At 44.7% G+C, this 21,865-nt stretch overlaps 1 protein-coding gene across 6 annotated transcripts in view; it reads right to left on the reverse strand.

Annotated features, from left to right (window-relative positions):
* Window positions 1-5,397: 5,397 nt before the first annotated feature.
* Window positions 5,398-21,865, reverse strand: part of CACNB2 (calcium voltage-gated channel auxiliary subunit beta 2) — a 275,681-nt gene continuing 259,213 nt past the window's right edge. For all 6 annotated transcript variants that reach the window (XM_083189322.1, XM_083189324.1, XM_083189325.1 and 3 more), the window contains 5 exons: window positions 20,059-20,168; window positions 14,827-14,978; window positions 13,219-13,314; window positions 10,050-10,235; window positions 5,398-7,419 (listed from right to left, as the gene is read on the reverse strand). In XM_083189322.1, the coding sequence (XP_083045448.1) occupies window positions 6,934-7,419; window positions 10,050-10,235; window positions 13,219-13,314; window positions 14,827-14,978; window positions 20,059-20,168 (1,030 nt within the window). In that variant the 3' untranslated portion in view covers window positions 5,398-6,933. The remainder of the gene's footprint in view (window positions 7,420-10,049; window positions 10,236-13,218; window positions 13,315-14,826; window positions 14,979-20,058; window positions 20,169-21,865) is intronic.

A 21,865-nucleotide genomic window follows, 5' to 3' on the forward strand; every position in this document is an offset into this window, starting at 1 on the left:
GATGGTGCAGCAACTAGTCGACTCTACTGAAGAAGCGGACGGACTTGGAGGGGGTACCCAGGGCATCAGGCAGGGATGTGTGTTATACACAAGGGCCTGACACACTGCACTGCTTCAGGTCCTTGTACACTACAGTACTGTAACACACACAGCCGGGCATGCAAATAGAATCAATATATAGATGCTATATGCAATTAAATGAAATTCCTGGGGGTAATGGATGGTTGACCTGCCTGAGACACAGTCTGGCTGTGCCTCGGCAGCACGACCACCCAATACCCCCAGGAATTTCATTCTTACCCCATTTGGGGTAATTTACCCGTTTCCTGACCGCTGATGTACAGTAACTAACAGTTGGAAACATAAGTAGCATGATGTCACCATAAATGGGTTGTGGGGGGATATGATGCTGATGTCATTGATGCAATTAATTTCATAGAAAGTATTTAGTATTTCCGACGCTCCTCTTGATCCTAATTGGTGGGGTATTGTTAACGCATGATTTTGAAGTCGAGAAAGAGCTGCAGCAATGTGGTTCAACCTCTGAAAAAGGGCTTGATCTGTAGACCAGACTTTTTTTTTTTCATGTAGCACCAGCGGGGGGCAGCTGGTGGTGATTTCCATGTAGAAGGTGCGGTAAAGGTCAGGGTACTTTTTTAAAGGCTTCAGTTTCGGGACCAGGGGGCAGAGCCTGAGCAGACAGTGACACTGGGCCAGATGCAGCTTCAAGCCAGCACCTATCATTTGTCAAACACAGCCTGTAGCATGACAGTTAGGAGATTGTCGACTGGTAATTAATCTTTCTCCATTTTAGCACTTTTTGAAGCTTAGTACGTTTGGCCCACTAACATGATGCTTGGCTTAATGACACTATTTGAATCATTTTAGCCCCGCATACTCTCCCCGGACCCACAAATGTTGATATTTGTGTCAGCAGGGGGGTAATGGGGGGGGGGGGGGGCTCCGGAAGCAAGCGGGAGACATGCCCACCTTCCCAGGGGGCCTGGTGGGGACACGATTTTCGGGAGCTTCCCAGCCATTTCGGGAGGGTAGGCAAGTATGTGCTATTGGGACAGGTTGCACATTCCCAGGTGTTAATGTAGACAGATCCTGATACACACATGTAATGCAGACGGTCACACTGCCTCCTTACTACACTATTATATTAAGCCATAAATGAAATACAGGAAGCAGTACTTAAGGAAAAAACTGACAAATGTCCTTCATTGTAGGGGGCGGTTGTATAGAGGTAGAAGGTTGGACTTGTCACTGTGCACCTCTTTGTAAACCTGGGTGTGCTTCTAGATTGTAGAGGCACTTTCTTAGGCAGGGGACAGGTTGGTGTGTCTCCTACTTCAAATCTACTGTAGGTGCAACCGTATAACTGACCTTCACAATTTCTGCATAATGGTTTAGAGCTAGTTTCTTGTAATTGACTTGGCTGGGAAACCCACCTTGCTGCACCTCCAAACAGCAAGATTGCTAACAACAGAGCAGAATGCAAATAGAACCAACGCACAGGAAGACCATGTACTGGGAGAGAGAGAAATCTGCTGTTCAAGGACAGAATAGCCGTAAAACGTGGAACAAGGTGACAAAGTCTTTGACAAATTAATAGTCTGGAAGGATAAAAGAATTGACAGACATTGCATTAGTGAAATAAGATTATGGAATGAGTCGGGCAGTTGACAGGAAGAGAGTGACAGTCATTTAATGAGGCTTTTAGCTAACAAAGAGGTTCCACAGTTCCAGACATGATGCCGGAGGTGCTGTATCTACTGTTCTGTCTCTTATATTCTCTCAGGTGCCATCCCCAGATTTGATGCCGGAGGTGCTGTATCTACTGTTCTGTCTCTTGTATTCTTTCAGGTGCCATCCCCAGATGTGATGCTGGAGGTGCTGTATCTACTGTTCAGTCTCTTATATACTCTCAGGTGCCATCCCCAGACGTGATGCCCGAGGTGCTGCATCTACTGTTCAGTCTCTTATATTCTCTCAAGCACCATCCCCAGACGTGAGGCCGGAGGTGCTGTATCTACTGTTCATTCCATTATATTCTCTCAGGTGCCATCCCCAGACGTACGGCCGGAGGTGCTGCATCTACTGTTCAGTCTCTTATATACTCTCAGGTGCCATCCCCAGACGTGAGGCCGGAGGTGCTCCATCTACTGTTCAGTCTCTTATATTCTCTCAGGTGCCATCCCCAGACTTGAGGCCGGAGGTGCTGCATCTACTGTTCAGTCTCTTATATACTCTCAGGTGCTATCCCCAGAAGTGAAGCCAGAGGTGCTGCATCTACTGTTCAGTCTCTTATATTCTCTCAGGTGCTATCCCCAGACTTGAGGCTGGAGGTGCTGCATCTACTGTTCAGTCTCTTATATTCTCTGAAGCACCATCTCCAGATGTGATGCCAGAGGTGCTGTATCTACTGTTCAGTCTCATATTCTCTCAGGTGATCACAAAGAGAGCATCCAGGTAGCAGTCTTTCTGCTTCCCAGCCTGCAGACAGACAGTGAATGGCTTTCAGCATGCTGATTGGTGAATGCTGGAGCTATCTGCCAATCAGAGTCCAGCATTACCTACCTGCCTCACAACTGTAGCCAAACATTGAATGACAAGCAGCATGCTGCACCAATCAAAGTGCTGACAGCCATTGACTGTATGGAAGCAAGGGGAGATATGGCACAGGACCAAAGAAGGGGGTGTGTTTTCATTTTTGTTTACATTCTTTCCTGTGAATGGGTGTGTAGGGGCCACAAATGCATTGCTTTGCCTGGGGCCTACAATGCTGTTAATACAGCCCTGTGAAGCCCATACATTATGTAGGACCTACTGGCTTCATTGATGAGGCCTACTGTGGAATTGGGCAGAGTCCAGCATTTTTCACATTTTGTAAGATACTGTATGCATTTTGTGGGCTGAAGCAATATTGTGAACTGTATACTAACAATCCTGAGAATGAACATTTATTATAATGAAATACTTTCCTATACCTATTGTCATGAGCAAGGCCTGTGCAGATCACCGGTAAGGTAAATTGTTGCAAATGTTATATATTTGGTGGAAGGCATGTTGTGGGCAAAGCAAATATTTAGTTTGATCTGCTCAATGGCAACTGTTGATAAATTAATTTGAACAGTTTGCAATGAGTCTATAGGCTGTATTCTCTCTTTTATTCAGCAGACAAAATGGCCACCTCCACAGTGAGTGTGGTCCATAATACATGCAGAGTGAAATGCCTCCATTAAGGGCTAGATTCTGTTGCAACCGCTATAGAGCATGTTTATCTGCTTTGCTTGGGCAGCACGGTAGGCACATAGGTGCCGTGGGAAGGTGGGCTGAAAGGGGGAGTCGCTACATCCCATCATGTCTCTGGCCCCCCACCCCTATGCAGTGCTGTAAAGCAGGCACTGTATAGTGGGGGGTAAGGCTACAATATCATGTACTCTGTTGTGAGCGGCAGGGAGCCTCCGAGGAAAGCGGGATACTTGCCCACCTTTCCGGGGAGCCAAGAGCAATCCAGTTGTTAGGAGCCCTGGTGTGTAGGCAAGTATGCAATAAAGTCTTTTGCTGTAGTTGCAACTATGTCTTTATGCTAATGCTAGAATCAGCACTTTCCCTGGTGTATAAGGTGCTTGTGTGCACAACTGCTTCAGGAATATGTCTACCTCACTCCTATAACCAGGACAGTTTTTTGTGCCTATCTGAATAGACACCTCTCAGTGTCCGCCTGGGAGATGCCCAGAACAAGTCTTGCGCCCTAGTCGCTACTTTGCTTCAACAAACATACATGTTTTTATATGGAAGCAAAAAAATTGTGAACTCCATGAAAATTGGCATTACAAGTGCGACTGAGTGTTCCGGCTCTGGATTATACGATTCCTCCTCCTTCCTACCCAAAACAACATTGTCGTTGAATTAAAAGATGAAAAACACAAGTTATTGGAACATCATTCTTTTGTTTTTGTAGATTTCTGCATGTTAAGAATAACATGTGATTCACAGCCACCATTTGTATATAGCATAATAAATAAATAAAACCATTTAACAGTCTGACATGGCTACAGAACCTACAATCCAATATCTACAAAGGCCATTTTGAAGTATATACATATGCTTACAAATCTGATTCTGAAAAATAAAGACACTTCCCACAAATATATGCATATACTATACAGTATTCAACAAAGCTTATATTGAAATATCTTTTTTTTTCTTTAAAAAACAAAACACATCTTATCAAAGTGTGCTACAATAAACCCCCAAACAATGGAATTTCGGAACCTTAAAAATGGTGGTGTTAATTAAAATGCTGCTTGGCAATAATAATACTCACTGGTGCGAGTGTAAAAATGTATACACATACACACAAGTGTTTTTCTGATCAGGCTCTGAGAGCAGATACCGGACCAATGCGGGTAGTTAACAGATGCACTTTAACATTTTGGGTTATTTCACACGCTTCGGCTCCTGCCGGACGGCGAAACCCCGCACGGCCAAGAAGCCGTGACGCACTCAGGACTTTAGAATGGTGGGGATGGCCACAGCCCGGCAGCCATCCCTTCCAGTGGTGGGATCCGGCCGCAACCGGGCCGTGGCCGTCCCGTGTGAATGGACACAATTGTGTCCATTATTAACTACGGTGTGCGGCACAGCTTTTTGCCGTGCAAGGTTTTGCTGCCCGGCAGGAGCCGGAGTGTGTGAAATTGCCCTTAAGGTGCTAACAAATTTTGCAAGGTGAAGACAAGGAATGGTCTACATTGCACCATTTTGTTGCCACATCATATGTTAAAGAGTGTATCCTCTTATTACACATTTCCATATTCCTCTGTCCTATTGCTGCTGGAACCCTCTATGTCCACTGGCCCCATTGCTACTCCATTGTTACTCCAGCAACCCCGTTTGATGGCTGGATTATAAATTACTTTGACAGAACCCCCAGTTATACCTGAAATTGTTACCTTTGGTGTAGGGTTGCACTTCTACCATTGATCGTTACAAACCATCAATGATTAACCACCAATGTTAGATTGTTTTGCCATCGTTGTTACAAAGCCAAATGCCAGCCCCCCCCCCCCCCCCCGACCTGATGTTTTTTTTTTTTTTACTTAGTGTCAATAAATGGAACCTAGCTCCACCCTCTGACACACCCTTGAAGCCCTGATTGGCCCACATCCAAATGAGAAATAATTCATGTTTGTACGCAACGGCTGATTTTCCCGCAATGGAGTGATTCCGGGCATATTGTGCGTGTACCGTGATCGCACTGTAAAAAAGGTGTCGCTCGTAATGAGCTTGACAGGAAGTGACCATTTGGAGTTGTCAACTGGGGGCTTACGTTGGGAGTGCTTGGCAAAGCGTCTGCGGGTTTGACCTTTTTTTTTTGGGGGGGGGGGGTTCTGCCTTCCGCTGTGAGCTCTTAAGTGCTAAAACATGGCACATATGCTGCTATTGCTGTGTCAGTTCTGCATCGCCATACACAAACTCTTCACTCCGATGTTTCTAATTTTTGCTTGTAGCATGTACGCAACTGCGAATAAATTTGCAACAGCTTTAATTTGCTAACATTAGCCTCTCCGTAGCCGAGAAAATCGCAATTGAATTAATGTACAAACATGAATTAGGCCCAATGTTCCCTAATTACCTCATTGTTACATCAGGCCACATTGTTCTGGAATTCTAGGTAATGATCTTTATTAGTTTCTCATAGTGGTACGAGAATTATTTTTGGGATATATTGATGATCGGAATCGATGTTTTTACTGCAGAACCCTATGGCTAATAAACTTTGCCCATTCCAATTGTTGATGACAAACCTTGTTTTAGTCATAGGATAAGAGGAGTATGAAACAATTTATATTGCAACATGATATTACGCCAATACTTTACTATATCATTTAAACTGCTGCAAATGTTTTACGATTTGATAAATATTTGTCCCTCACCATCGTTAGATTTACGTGCCTGTCCCTTGTTAACAGTGGTTCTGCAAGAAAATAAATTACATACATTTAATCTGAAAATGACCTCTCTATAAATAAATCAACCACTTTTCTGTTTTGTGACTATACAGTAACGTAGTGGATCCATCTGACTACTGTCCAATTGGAAGAGTGCTAATCATCACGTCTCCATGCGAATTCCAGTCACTGACTGTTATAAGCATGAAGTAAAACATAAAATGGTGTATAATAAAACCTTTAACCATGCAGGGCAAAGTAAACAAAAAAAACAAAACATAACCAGAGTTAACCAACAGAGAAACACTATATATAGAAAATTAATTTGAAAGGTGTGTGTAAGGCAATAATTAACTCTGTTCTCAAAGACGGACAACGGGAGGCAAAAAACGTAACGATAAATAGTGGCTTTGAAATCAACATTCAACGAAGGTGGTTGCATTTGAAAACATACAAAAATAAAAGCAATGTTGTAGTAGTCTCTTAGAAGTCTGATATATCACTTTTGCAATCACGGCAGATTATCAATATATACTGTAGATCGATCTGTGCAAAAGTGAAACATATATGAGTATGGGGGATGGGGGGAGGCGGGGTTAACTGAATCAACATTTTTATGCCTGGGACTAATTTTGTCTAAAAATAAATAAAACAATAAAGTTTACAAAACATCATCACTTGCTTTAGAACAGCAACAATATCTTGATGGCAACATACAGCATTCAAATGTTTATCACGAAACAGTGAAACGCGTGGTTTGGTAACATTTGCAGATGCACCAATGGCAATTTTATGTTGAAAAAGTAAAAATGAAAAAAAAAGTATTTGATGCTTGAGTGTAGAAAAACCAGAAAGAAAATACAGAGGGACGCTATATGTTTTACAACATGGATCCAAACAATGTTGAAGGGTCTTGTACAAGAATAAAAAGGAAAAAAAAAAATCACATATAAAGGTGTGAATGATGAAAAAGTTACTGGCGGATGTAAACATCCCTGTTCCACTCATTATCGTTCCGTTTCCTGGAAACCTCTCCGTCCTTTTCGCTATGTCGCTCTCTCGATTTGTGTCGACTGCGCGGTTTGTTGCATTCGTTGTGGTCCTGCTCCCTGTCCTGATCGTTTGTCCGGTGTCGAGGTTCTTTGTGTCTATGTTCACTACTTGCGTGTGATACGTCTCTGTGGTTGTGATCCCGGTGGGATTCCGGAGGATCAGCGTGCTCGGAAGGGTAATCGTCATTTGTCTCTAGGTAAACGGAGTCCCTGTTGTCCTGTGTCTCATTGTCAAATGTCTCCTGTCTGGATAAACCCCTGCTTACTCCACTTCGGTGATTGTGGTGCTGCGCAGAGGAGGAAGATCGATGCTGAGATTTCCTTGTTGGTTCGGCCGGTGCCTCCTCTTCTACAGACCCATTTCGCTCAGGCGCTGGAGGATCGTTCTTCTGTTCTTCTTGGGGGCTCTGGGAATGGATAAAGATATGATTCTCAGTTAGGCAGAAATATCTTGAGCAACCTTAGAAAGGCTCAAACAGCCCCATCCTCACCAACACTTTTGCTGGTCATTGAGAGCCCTGTACTCCTGTGGTCATAGACCAGCACCACCACAGATATTCACGGGTGCCATACAGTTTCCCAACAGTCATTACCCCGAAGGTCAAAACCCCGACACTCAAGGTCCTGATGGTCACTGGCTATTCTCCCTCGTCGGGGTCCACAACCCCCATAGAGGGAGAATAGAATACATTCGCCACCGTGCCCGCAGCGCGCCTATAAGGGGCTTTGTTGCGCTCGCCCCACTGTCTGAGTCCGGCCAGTCAGGATCCCAACTGTTGGGACCATATACCACACCCAGTATTCACACACACAGCGGATTACACAACGTAGTAACTCAACCAACAGTACAGTATGTACAGCACTCCATTTAAAACATATGGGGTGATGCTGGGAGGCTGGTACTCTAAGAAAGCACCTCATTATGGCCTTAATTCAGAGCTGATCACAGTACAAATTTGTTTGGAAAATGGGCAAAACCATGTGCACTGCAGGTGGGGGGCAGATGTAACATGTGCAGAGAGAGTTATATTTGTGTGAGTTATTTTGTTTCTGTGCAGGGTAAATACTGGCTGCATTATTTTTACACTGCAATTTAGATTTCAGTTTCAACACATCCCACCCAAATTTAACTCTAGCTGCACATGTTACATCTGCCCCACCTGCAGTGCACATGGTTTTGCCCATTTTTCAAACAAATTTGTATTGCAATCAGATCTGAATATGGGCCTATGTGTGGAATTTGTAAGTATTTTGAAATGATTGGTTTATGGAGAGCAAGTTCATGTATTTTAATGGTGAAAAAGGTTATAATATGGTTAGGAGTCCTTGGTATGTGACTAGGTTTAATAAATATCCCAGTAAATTTTAATTGTTTCTCATAATTCTCTGTTTGCATCCATACTTTAATAAAACTACACCTAATGGGCCCTCTTCCTGTTATGTTTAATGGCTTCCATTTTGAAACTGTATGAAACATGCAGGACAGGACTGACCTAGACACATTATTCATGGCTATCACAGAGGAAGTAAAGACCAATATCAATTGTAATAACCAAAGTTGTGAGAGGACAATGTTTCACCCTGTGCTGGCCACGTGCCTGGGCTGGGGTCTCAAAAATTAATGGTACTTGTTTCCTAGCACGGCACCACCGATTTTAATTGTATGCAATCGGGTTGCAAAAATCAGGCCAATCGCATCGCATGCAACCAAATCGCATGCGATGCGATCGACCCGACCGACCCGATTTTTTGCATTGGAACCAATCTTAAATGGTCCCTGAGACCCGTTTTTACATTGGCCCCAATGTTAAATGCCCCCCAGACCCCATTTTTCATTGTATGCCCCCCATTGTTAACGCCACGCCACGATTAAAGTGAACCCGAAGAGTGGCGGGCGCAGCGGTACGCGTCCTCCGACCTTTTCATACCCCCACTATCCATGTCGGCGTGGAGTTGATTTTATATAGTATGGCGAGCGCAGCGAGCGGAGGCACATTACTTCACAGGTATTACGCGTCCGCTCGCCACGCTTCGGGCTCGCTGCGCTCGCCACACTATATAAGATCAACTCCACGTCGACGTGGATAGTGGGGGTATGAAAAGGTCGGAGGATGCGTACCGCTGCGCTCGCCACGCTTCGGGTTGCCGTTCATCATGGGGTGGCGTTAACAATGGGGGCATTTGACATACAAATTACCCATCAGGGTGGGTATACAATCAGAAATTGGGTATGGGGGGCCATTTAACATTGGTTCCTATGTAAAATCGGGTCCATCGCATTGGTTGCATTGTATGCCATTATAATGGCATACAATGGACCCGGTTTTACATAGGAATATAACATTACATACAATGCTAACAATGTAAAATTGGGTCGGTCGCATCGCATGCCATTATAATGGCATGCGATGGACCCAATTTTACATTTGTCGGGAAACCTCAAAAAAAGCCCGAAATCAGGTCGGTCGGGTCCCATCGCATACCTTAAGTTAAGGTATGCGATGGGACCCGATGGGCGCCGTGCTAGGAAACAAGTACCAAATTAATTTAACTGCAAAAGGAGTGCCAATAAACATTTATAACCAGGGCCAAAAAAAGCCATCCGCCATATACTGTGTCTTGCATGTCTTGGCTCAGCCTAGACAACAAAAGGGGCATCTCGGTCATATGCATCTTACACTTCTCCACTTTCCAATGAGTAGATGTAATCGGGTGTTCTATGCAGACTGAGCTCAAAAAGCGTGTCAATGGAAGAGTAGTGTGTATGTGTAAACATTCCTGGTTCCATACAGATCTTTTGCTGCAAAAACTGGGCTGGTGCAAGCCCACATTGATAACCATAATAACGGAACCCAAGCACACGGATAGGGGAGGTTTGGCCATGTACAAACTGCATGCAGGGGTATATACACAATGAGCTCCAAGTACATGATTCAGGACCGTTTCTGGAAGACTAAACATCATCATCATCATCATCAGCTTTGAAGGCCAAAATAAAAACTCCAACCCATACACACGGCTCCTGTCACCCCCTTACCTGTGCGTTAGAGGCTGAGGAAGGAGTGGCAGGAAGGGTTGCGGATACCAAGGTGCGAGATAAAAGTGCATTGGGCGGGTTGCTACTGGGGGGATGTGTGGACTTCCAGTAAGCTTCTAGATAGTCCGCTAGATGTTCGCAGGCATCTTCAAGCTGGTTTTCATCCAGGATAACATCAAACATTTCCTATGGAAGATGCATATTGTACTTACTTGCAGAAACAGGATTAAGGACCTATCTAATATAGCTATCTATCTATGCATAACTGATATACACACGTACTTGTAGCACACACATATGTATGTGCCTTATCCAGACCACCTCTGAAAGGAGGTTCAGTTCATGGAAATGATGAGTTACAGTCATGGTTACTCCGATTCCATTATGGAGTGTTCCACACAGACTGTAACCTCACTGGGGCACTGCCAGCTTTGCCTGGTTCATGCCATTGTGGGGGAAATTTACCAATATGAAAAACCTAGTTTTTCGTATTGGTATTTTCCCTACGGTTGCATACGACTGTTTAAGTCGTATGCAAACTCGTGTTCCGGAGGGTCAGTTACAAAGCAGTCATATACGACTGCTTTGTAACCCTCCGATGGTGTAGCCATCCGTATTAGCGGCCGTATATACGGCTGCTAATACGAATTATTTCTAGCAGTCTGCACGGATCAGTCAGATCCGTGCAGGCTGCAGTGTGTAAAAAAAATAGAAAAATAAATAAATTAAAAAAAACGGCGTGGGGTTCCCCCCACAGCCGAAACCAGCACCAGGCTGAAGGAGCCGGGGCCGGTAATAAAAAATCAGGGAACCCGACAAATAGGGGATCCACGATTTTTAACAACCAGCCCCAGGCTCCAGGTCCGGGGCTGGTTCCCAAAATACGGGGGACAAAATGACTAGGGGTCCCCCGTATTTTAAGAACCAGCCCCAGGCAAAACCAGCCAGCAGGGTAATGCCACAGCCGGGGGGAGACTTTTTATGCAAGTCCCCCCGGCCAAATCATTAACCCTACCGACCAGTCAGCCTGGCCTGGGGGAGTGGGGACCCCCCCAATGAAGGGGTCCCCCCCCTCCAGGACTTACCTGACCAGGCTGAAGCCTGGTGCTGTCCTCGATGCCCCTGGGCGGTGGGCATCGAGCTGATTATCGTGTAAAAAAAAAGATGAACCTATTGTTTTTTACTGTGGCACTACAAGTGCCAGCAAGCCTCCCCAGCAAGCTGGGACTTGGAGAACCACAAGTCCCAGCCTGCTGGGCATTAAAGGGCCCGCTGGCACTTGTAGTTCCACAGTTAAAAAAATAGTGCACAAAACACACTGACACACTTTTAAAATAAAACTTTATTACACACAAAGCCCACACATACTAATACTTACCTATCTTCTTTCCATAGGTCGCCCTGGTTCTGTGTCGTCGTCTTCTGGTCCTGTGTCGTCTTCTTCCTCCATGTCGACCGTCGCTGTCGCCGTCCGGATCCGACGAAATCCATTTGGGAAGCTGTGGAAGGAAACCATACTCACCTGTCCCAGCGCGACGTAGTCCAGGTAAGTGTCTTGGCAAAAAAACAAACCGACAGCCCGAAACCAAGCGGACACGGAGACGCACGGTGTTTGTTTACATCGTGCGGCTCCGCCTCCTGAATGCCGCTATTGGCCGCCTTGCGGCCTAGCGGCCAATCAGGAGCCGCTAGGCCGCAAGGCAGCCAATAGCGGCATTCGGGAGGCGGAGCCGCACGATGTACACACAGTACCGTGCGTCTCCGTGTCCGCTTGGTTTCGGGCTGTCGGTTTGTTTTTTTGCCAAGACACTTACCTGGACTACGTCGCGCTGGGACAGGTGAGTATGGTTTCCTTCCACAGCTTCCCAAATGGATTTCGTCGGATCCGGACGGCGACAGCGACGGTCGACATGGAGGAAGAAGACGACACAGGACCAGAAGACGACGACACAGGACCAGGGCGACCTATGGAAAGAAGATAGGTAAGTATTAGTATGTGTGGGCTTTGTATGTAATAAAGTTTTTTTTTTAAAGTGTGTCAGTGTGTTTTGTGCACTATTTTTTTAACTGTGGAACTACAAGTGCCAGCGGGCCCTTTAATGCCCAGCAGGCTGGGACTTGTGGTTCTCCAAGTCCCAGCTTGCTGGGGAGGCTTGCTGGCACTTGTAGTGCCACAGTAAAAAACAATAGGTTCATCTTTTTTTTTTACACGATAATCAGCTCCATGCCCACAGCCCAGGGGCATCGAGGACAGCACCAGGCTTCAGCCTGGTCAGGTAAGTCCTGGAGGGGGGGGGACCCCTTCATTGGGGGGGTCCCCACTCCCCCAGGGCCCCTGGCCAGGCTGACTGGTCGGTAGGGTTAATGTTTTGGCCGCGGGATCTTATATTATAAGTGTCCCCTGGCTGTGACATTACCCTGCTGGCTGGTTGTGCCTGGGGCTGGTTCTTAAAATAAGGGGGACCCCTAGTAATTTTGTCCCCCGTATTTTGGGAACCAGCCCCGGACCTGGAGCCTGGGGCTGGTTGTTAAAAATCGGGGATCCCCTATTTGTCGGGTTCCCTGATTTTTAATTACCGGCCCCGGCTCCTTCAACCTGGTGCTGGTTACGGCTGTGGGGGGGACCCCACGCCGTTTTTTTTTTAATATTTAATTTTTTTTCTATTTTTTTACACTGAAGCCTGCACGGATCTGACTGATCCGTGCAGGCTAAAACGCAAATAGAACAGGAAAATGGTGTTCTATTTTTCTGTCGTATTTGCGTGGGTGTTTTACACCACTTAGCAGCCGTATTATCAGTACGGCTGCTTAGTACATCAGGAACCACCATTCTTTTGAATGGTGATTTCTGTCGTATCCTATCGATGGTGTAGGGCATTCGTATTTGTAACTACAAATACGAATATCCCATCTTTAGGAATACGAATTGTTGTATTTTTGGGATTGTAAATCCCGAAAATACAAATTCGTAAAAAAAGGTGTATTTCTCCCTACGAATACACCTTTTTTCTACGAATCCATTTTGGTAAATGTCCCCCTGTATATCATTTATTTGTGGCATAGCCCCATCAATAACAATGCATTATACCGGCTGTCTATATAACGACTAATAATATAATAAGGAGCCCTGACTGGACAGATGAATACGTATATGAACATGATGCGTTACCGGAGGGCACTGTGCCAGTTTATCAGCCGCCACCATTTGGACATTTAGATGTTTAGCCTGAGATTTTCCTCTGGATTTTATTAACCTCTGTAGAACCTGGAAATAATGGGGGAAAAAAAACATAAATCAATGTAGACAACATAAACTCTTCTAATTTCTCAAAATATTAAATTCAAATGAGCGTTTCCTTGTTTCTTTTTTTACTAGTTTTATTCTTATTTGGTTGTAAAAGATTATGACCCTGATCCTGAAGTGGGAGAGGTAACGCAAAACACGGGAATAACTGTGCGCCTGGATACGCCATGTTGCAGGGCAATTGGAGCAAATATAATTATTATTTTGTATGCAGGGTAAATACTGGCTGTTTCTGCATGTACTGTAGGACGCAAATTCTGGACAGATTTATAGACTACAGTTTAAATGTAAGTTTGGTCACGCCCCTCTGGCATCGAAATATTTGCACATCATTTGCCCCAGCTGCAGTTTTTACACTGCTCCCACTTCGGACTCAGGCCCTGGGCTAAAGGTAATAGCCTCGGAGTTCTGGATGTATGAGATCTGATTCTGGGGCTATTACAGTTACGACCTTATTCAGGTTCCTTCACAGCAGGGCTGCGTTCTCACAGGGACCAATGTTGTGTTAGTGCACATGTGCATACGCAGGGTGTATGCACCCACAGTGGGTGCACGCATCCAACACAGCAGGCGAGGGGTTGTGGGGCGCCGGCCAGTCCCATTAGCATATGGGAACTCCCAGCATTTCATGGGTGTTCCCATGAGAACGCTGGGCATTCTCATACTAATGCGGGCATGGCGGACAGACAGGGGGCAGGCAGCTGACAACACCGGATGTCAGCTGCCCGCCCACTTCCCCCTGAACGTGCACGCATATGTAAGGTTGCTCAGAGCACCTTCCACATTTTTTGATGGTCGGTGGCATCGGCACCCCTGCGTAGCCATGGGAATGGCAAGCGTTTGCATGGGGACGTCCATAAAATGCAGGGCTTTCCCATGGGCGATCTCTGTCCCCACCGCCATCCCTCCTCGCTGCGAACGGACCGTCGGGTGTGAAACTCACCGTGGCCGTTCGCAGTCTGGGTTTGCACGTGCGCAAACTCCGACCATCAGGGCAGGGGCCGAATCCAGAATTGGCCCCTTAGTGCACATTGGCCCTTATTCAGTACAAATTTGTTCTCAAAATGGGATAAACCATGTGCACTGCAGGTGGGGCAGATGTTACATGTGCAGAGAGAGTTAAATTTGGGTTGGGGTGTGTTGAAACTGAAATCTAAATTGCAGTGTAAAAATAATGCAGCCAGTATTTACCCTGCACAGAAACAAAATAACTCGCACAAATCTAACTCTCTCTGCACATGTTACATCTGCCCCCCACCTGCAGCGCAGCATGGTTTTGTCTATTTTGATCAAACCCAAGACCTCATTGTAGTGAGGCAGAAATGCTAACCTTTACCCAGTCTGTATTGAAAATATAGCCTGTCACACAGTGATTTATGTTATAATGTGCCATCTTTCTATAGGGTTACTACTGTCACTATCTATTTACGTGTATATAACACATATCACAATAAGTGACCACACACAGTTTACCTTTGGAGAAGAAATCTTTACATAAACTATAATGGGGGCCAGGGATGTTTTGCTGAGCTGCGTTGGATGGTTGATGGTGTCAGCATCGAGAACGACGAGCTGCAGCGTCCGCGCTAATTCAAAGATCCGTTCGATCTCGCTCTGGACTTCAGCTGAGGATAAAGAGTGACATTAATACAGGACAGACACACCAACGACTTACTGTATATCAGTGCATGACTGAGAGACACGGAACAGATCTAATACGAGCTCATCCATGTACGTAATGGTAATGCAGGAGCTACAGCTACACTGCTACCACCACAGACAGGAGCCTGGAATCAGTGTGGCTGCAGGGATCAGGAAGGCGCTCACAAGTTTTGACACAAGGTTGACACAAGTTTTTCCTGTTTTTTTTTGTTTTGTTTATGTCGGGATATGTGCTCACCATGTTTCGGGCGCGGTGCCTCGCTGCTCTCGGCACACTATTATACTCTAACTTTATGCCCACTTGGTTGGTAAAGTATGCATCAAGTCAGTCGGAAAAAAAATATGTGTCCACCTTTTGTTTGTGTTGACCTTCTGTCAACGTTGACCATTTATAGATGTGGACCTAGTCGCTCTGGACCATTAGTGGCCGACTTAGACATTGTAAACCCAGGTACCGGTTACCAGTGGATTGCCGAACCCATTGTATCCAGACTCCTTCATCCAAGAGACCAACAGATGTGTCGTCATACACTGTGGTTCTGCGCCATTTAGATGCTCCGCCATGGATAGCGAATTACTGCCGCTTTATACTTTTGCCTGAACTTTACATCTTAGCCACATACATGTTTGCTTATATTGTCCTATGGACTTAGAATTAGTTATATTGTCACATTGGAATTGGTATAAATACGCAGATTAACACTAGGAGTTGGATGGTGCTGGACACTTGTATCGGACGTCTGTTTGACCTCTTTGGCCAGGTTGGCAAATGGGTCATGCGCAGTGCCTACCGGATAGGCCAGTGCCAGTATACAGCTAACTAGTCACTAACCTGATGTTCTTATGACATATTCATGGAAAACAACTCATGTAATACACATTTTTCGTTTTTCAATATTCTCTCCGTACATAACATTATTTGGGTCACTTACAATATAGTAAATCTGACACAGCAATAGAGGACATAAAATAACACAATAGTTGTTTTACTATTTAAACAGTCACTCATTCATTTGAAACAAACAAAGCATGCCAACATTCCTAATTTGGGGGTCCTAATTTTGGTTTAGGGCACAAAGCAGATAGGAGGAAGCCATTTTGTTGGTTTAACCAATATCCATGCGGTCTATCCAGTGCCCCATGCACCTGAGGTATCACTACGCACTAGAAAGGCAACAGGCTGCATGCTAAATCCATAGTGTGTTACCCACAAGATGGCTGCCGCCACTGCATCACGCTCATGGGTAGATAATAGAAGTACCCCTGTCTCATGCAGGCCATACATCTTCCTGGCAATTTCCCGATGCCACTCCTTGGGCATCGGCAAAGTCCAACATGTTAAACATCCCAGACTCACCCTTTCCAACTATTTTTGAGTCTGAATCGTTGAATGGAGGATTTCCAACATGTTGCACTTTGCCCGGCCCATTCATCTGCAAAACGGGATATTGCCCCAGTTACCTGTAGATGTATAAACCCCAAGTGATATTGTAAAACGACAGTAATAAGTTCCGTTCATTCTCAGTGGAATAACATTAAATAGCTGGCTTTATTGTATGTGAGAAATACAGCAGTTTGTGTAAGTGGGTGGGAAATAAGTGTACACTGTGGATCACAGCTAATGGGCCTAATTCAGACCCGATTGCTGGGCTGGTAATTTTCTGAGCCTTGCGATCAGGTATACGCCACCCCGCAAGAGTGAAATCCCACTGTGAAAATATTGCAGGCCTGCGATTAGCTGCAAGCTGCTCACCATTGAATGCTGTTCCCAGTGTGTGCAGTCTGTGCGTAGCCCAGAACTTACTCGTGGCTGCTTGGGGCCGGAGCTGACATCACAATGGCCTCCCATCAAATGCCTGCATTTTCCTTGACACTCCCAGAAAACGGGCAGTTACCACCCACAAATGCCGGCTTTCTGTCAATCAACTTGAGAATGGCCAGCGATCAAAAAAGTAGCAGGATTTTATTGCATTTATTTATGTATACAAAGACCATTATTGTGCATCTGAATAGCAGCCTCCCAGACACTACTCCCCGATACCATGCGTTTCAATCACCACTGCGCCTGTGTGTGCCATCAGCTCTGTGTACAGTCAGGACCAGTGAGTGTAGCCTGTGAAGATCACTGACCTCAGAGGTCAGGCTCCGTGTATTAAAAGTGCACTGCACATCATTGCCATTAGATGGCGACAGACAAATACCCTTTGATGTGAACCCCATACAGATATAGAAAACAAAATAAATATAATTTTTCACTGAAACCAAAAACCACAAGGGCTGTTTATTGTATGTGTTCTCAACTGATAGGGTTTTATTTAAATCTGTGGTCAGAGCTGTAACCAGGGGTGTGCGACCACTTGAGGGGGGCACCCTGTTGCCTGGAGAGATGCCCAATGTCTACTTAAAATGCATATGATGTCCAGTTCCCCCTTTTCTGCTGATATGACATCACATATGGTAGTGGGGCAGGACTGGCAGAGGCCCAGGGCACAGTAGTGCGGTTTACAGCCCTGCGTGCAGCAGACCCTGTCACCAGTCAGAGCATGTATACTTCCACAGCTACAGACTGACAGGACCACTGCACCTGTATTAAGAAGTAACACATGGATACAAAGAATGGGAAATATACCACTGTAACGATTTTCCTATTAAACGGCAACAATACACATACTATAAACATAGGTCATCTAACACAGTGCTGTGTGCAGAAACAACAAGGCTATGCCACACTTCACACACAGAACACAACACAGTGTATCCGGTACATACCAAAACCATCTGTAACGGGAGGGCAGAAATGAAGAGAACAATGGAATAAACCAAACCCATTATGATTATCACATGCCGGTTTGGGGGAAACATAATGGGGTACATTTATGAAAACGGGTGCAACAGGAAGAAAGGGGAGGTGGCATTATAGAGACTAAAGGCCGACATTTTTCTAGGGCAGTTTAAAAAGAGGACAGCAGACATATTTCTGGCAGCTGAATAGAAGGGGGTTTGTTTGCAAGAGGTATTATATGACTTGATTATTCACTTAAAACATAACTTTTAATGGACTTCTTTATGTAAAATATAAGGAGCATTCGTTAGTATTTCTTAAATTATTGATCAGTCATTTTACACGTTATGATTAGACTGTCAATCAAAAACACAAAACAAAGACATACATACTGTACATAAACACACATTGTTTCTTGATTGTCTTGGTATGTGACAGTCACAAACCAAGACAATCAAGAAAAAATGTGTGTTTATGTATGTATGTCTTTGTTTTGTGTTTTTGATTGACAGTCTAATCATAACGTGTAAAATGACTGATCAATAATTTAAGAAATACTAATGAATGCTCCTTATATTTTATATAAAGAAGTCCATTAAAAGTTATGTTTTAAGTGAATAACCAAGTCATATAATTAATAGAATAAAGAGTGCGCCCAAAAAGGCACATTTGTCTTACCGTTTGCCCCTTGCAAACAAACCCCCTTCTATTCAGTGACAATTACTGAATGTGTTGGGCACACCACCATTCCAAGACTACAAAAATCTATAAAAAGGTAGTCCAACATATTGGTCTAATAGATGTTCAAGTTAGAATGTTCTAATTGATGATTAAAAGTCTGTGCGGATCCACACCCCCTTTCTTTGTACCATATGTCTGGCAGCTGTAGGAGACGCCATCTTTGTATCTGTGCACCGGTTTTCATAAATGCCTAAGACTGAAAGCAACAAGCGACATAACCAGGAGTCCGAGCATTGGATCATCTTTGTGTTGTATCCGCCCTTATCCTATCCTTACACTTTGGACCTTGTTATGATTGACTCGCAAGGCGGCACATTTTCTGGTTTCTTGACGTAAATGCATGACAAGCGACTTCATATAGGGTCAGATTAGGGGGAGACTGAATAAATGTATTTCCATTATACGTACATGTTAAGATACAGTTCAGAAACTCTCCCTCAATATACGATAAATCCCCTATAAAAGGCTACAAGGCCGTGAATAAATTGATGCAGACGCATTGGTCGGATAAAAAGTTTCTTACAAATTTTTTATGAAAAGTAAATTTTTGGAAAGAGCGGATGTCAGGTAACATGAGGATCTGGGTTTTACTCTTTTAATGTGATGGGGGAGGTGAATATCCTATAATGGTTCTGGTATATTAGATCTACACTGTCTATTGGTCGATAGGGTCAAAATGTCGACATGATCAATAGGTCAATAGCCAAAAGGTCAACATATAAAAGGTCAACATTCAAAATGTCAACATGTTTCTTGGGTGTCTATGTCGGCATAGGTCGACGTGGACACCGTATAAGTGTACCGCGTCCCCTCGAATGGCTCGCTGCTCTCCCATGCTTCGGGCACACTATTATAATCTAACTTTATGCCCACTCGGATGGAAGTATGAACACGTTGGTTGTTTTTTTTTTTTGTTTAAATCATGAAAAACTCATGTTGAACTTATTCATGTTGACATTTTGACCATGTCAAAACTTTTGACTGTTTCGATATGTCCGGAGACATGAAACAAACCTGTCATATAGGGCCTGTCATATGACAGTGGGAGCAGCCATTTGTAGGCCTAAAAAAAGGGGTGGGGCCACGTTGATACTATTTAGCACAAATCACATCATCGCACTTAGAGACTGCCCATTTTTCCGAGCTAAGTGGCCAATGATATGATTCACCCTGAATCGAGTCATTGTTCCCACGCCCCCACAGGCGGGTGGCATCTGGAAACGTGCTTATTTTTATGGGTGTCAATGGAGCGCCACTTATTTTCAGGAGCCGACCATGAGAGCGGGAAATTCTGACATATTCATATACCTCTGTGGACTCTGCTTGACAAACTGCAATCTCGTGAAATTTAGTTTAGCTCAGAAAATGGCGGCCTGCATCGCGAAGAAGCGACAGGTTCCCTTCAACAAAATTGTACAAAAGAAGATGGGGCACCAGGAAAAAGCACAATGCAAAAAAAACTGCCTAAGAAGTGAAGACGATCAGCTCTACTAGAGGAGAAGAAGCAGAACAGAACTTACCTAAACTTGACCGGGTATTGGATCTTTCTATGATTGCATGTTTACTGGGATTATTTAATACTGAGCGTTTGGCAAGAGAGATGTCAGCGGTGACCCGAGTGATGGATATTCTGGAAGAAATAAAGGTTCGTTCAGGTTCAGCAGCTTTGCCTACCAGACTTCATTTTGAGTACAGCAACACAATGGGAATATTTACTAACATGGGGGGGGGGGGGGGGGGGGGGGTATTCTTGTTCACTCGCAAAGGAACAATCACTCTCTTCCTTTTCTTATACCCCTTTTACATCGCAAAAGCAGGGTTGCAACCGAGATTTGGATATGGGTCTCGGGAGCGACCCAGCATTTGCCCTTTTTGCTGCTCACAACAACTCGGCAACAAATCTGGGATCGACCCAGGTTATTTGAGCAGTGTGAAAGGGTTACTAATTAAACCATCTTCCATGGCACCATATCCCATGGTTTCCTTGTAACCTAATACTTATTTCAGTGGGTGCCGGACAGGTTCCCGACAGTCGTTTACCCGACGTTGGGATCCCGACTGTCAAAACGCCAACAGCCGGGTGCCCGACGGCCACCCGCTATTTTCCCTCGTGGGGGTCCACGACTCCCATAGAGGGAGAATAGAATAGGAGACTCGCGTAGCGAGCCACCGTGACCGCATGGGGCTTTTTTGCCCTCACCATGCTGTCTGACTCCGGGCAGTCGGGATCCCGACGTCGGGATAATGACTGTCGGGATCCCGACTGTCGGAGTCCCGTACCACACCCTATTTCAGTATGGTCTGCTGATGCAGCTATGTGTATGTACCCTGTACTTGTTCCATATAGTCTTCAACTGGTTTCCTGTTTTGCTTATTTGTTTATGTACTCTGTAAATGGGTGTTGCAGGCCCCTTGTGACGCCATATAAAGGCTAATAATAATTTCAAATCAGCCAATCAAAATGCAGCAAATCATTGCATAAGGCCTGCAGATGTGGTCAAGGTAATCAGTTGTAAAGCAAAGGCTTTTCAGAATGTCAACTTTTGCTTAGTCTCAGAGGTCCTGTAATGTGTTTCTAAGATAATGACTATAAATGATTCTACTTCTATAGCTGGTTTCTCCTGAACACAAAACAGCGCAGACAAACATTTGTAGGCTGAACCAAACTGTAATGCAGCCCAACGGTAGGTCCTCCTAACATCTGACTGTAACAGCCCAGTTTGTTTTTTCCCTATTTATAATTGTAAAGTGCAGTGGAACCTGCTGCGCTGTGTAAGAAACATACAGGCTGAGTATCCCTTATCCAAAATGCATGGGACCAGAAGTATTTTGGATAACGGATTATTCCTTGTTTGGGAATATTTTTGTATTTCAATGAGGAATCATGAGGCATCTTGCATTTATGTTGTATAAGCACATCAAACACATGACATACACACAAAAGGTCGACATATTAAAGGTCAACATTCAAAATGTCGACATGAGTTTCCCATGTTTTTTGGGTGTCTATGTCGGCATAGGTCGAAGTGGACACTGTATAAGTGTACAGCGTCCCCTCACATGGCTCGCTGCTCTCCCATGCTTTGGGCACACTATTATCATCTAACTCAGGGGTTCCCAAACTTTTCTAAATCATGGCACCCTAGAGCATCAAAATGTTTTCAAGGCACCCCTAGGTCAAATGTTTCTTATTGAGAAATTCATGAAAAAATATAAAAGTAAGTACACTGCATTTATATGTCACAGTTATGTGGTGAGGGGCAGGATTTGCTCCTGTTTGTCCACATATGTCATGATTGGCAGCCACTAGTACTGGTTTTGCCTGTT

This window comes from Crinia signifera, chromosome 5, assembly GCF_055691185.1.
Source record: "Crinia signifera chromosome 5, ASM5569118v1, whole genome shotgun sequence".
In the NCBI taxonomy this organism is placed as follows: Eukaryota; Metazoa; Chordata; class Amphibia; order Anura; family Myobatrachidae; genus Crinia; species Crinia signifera.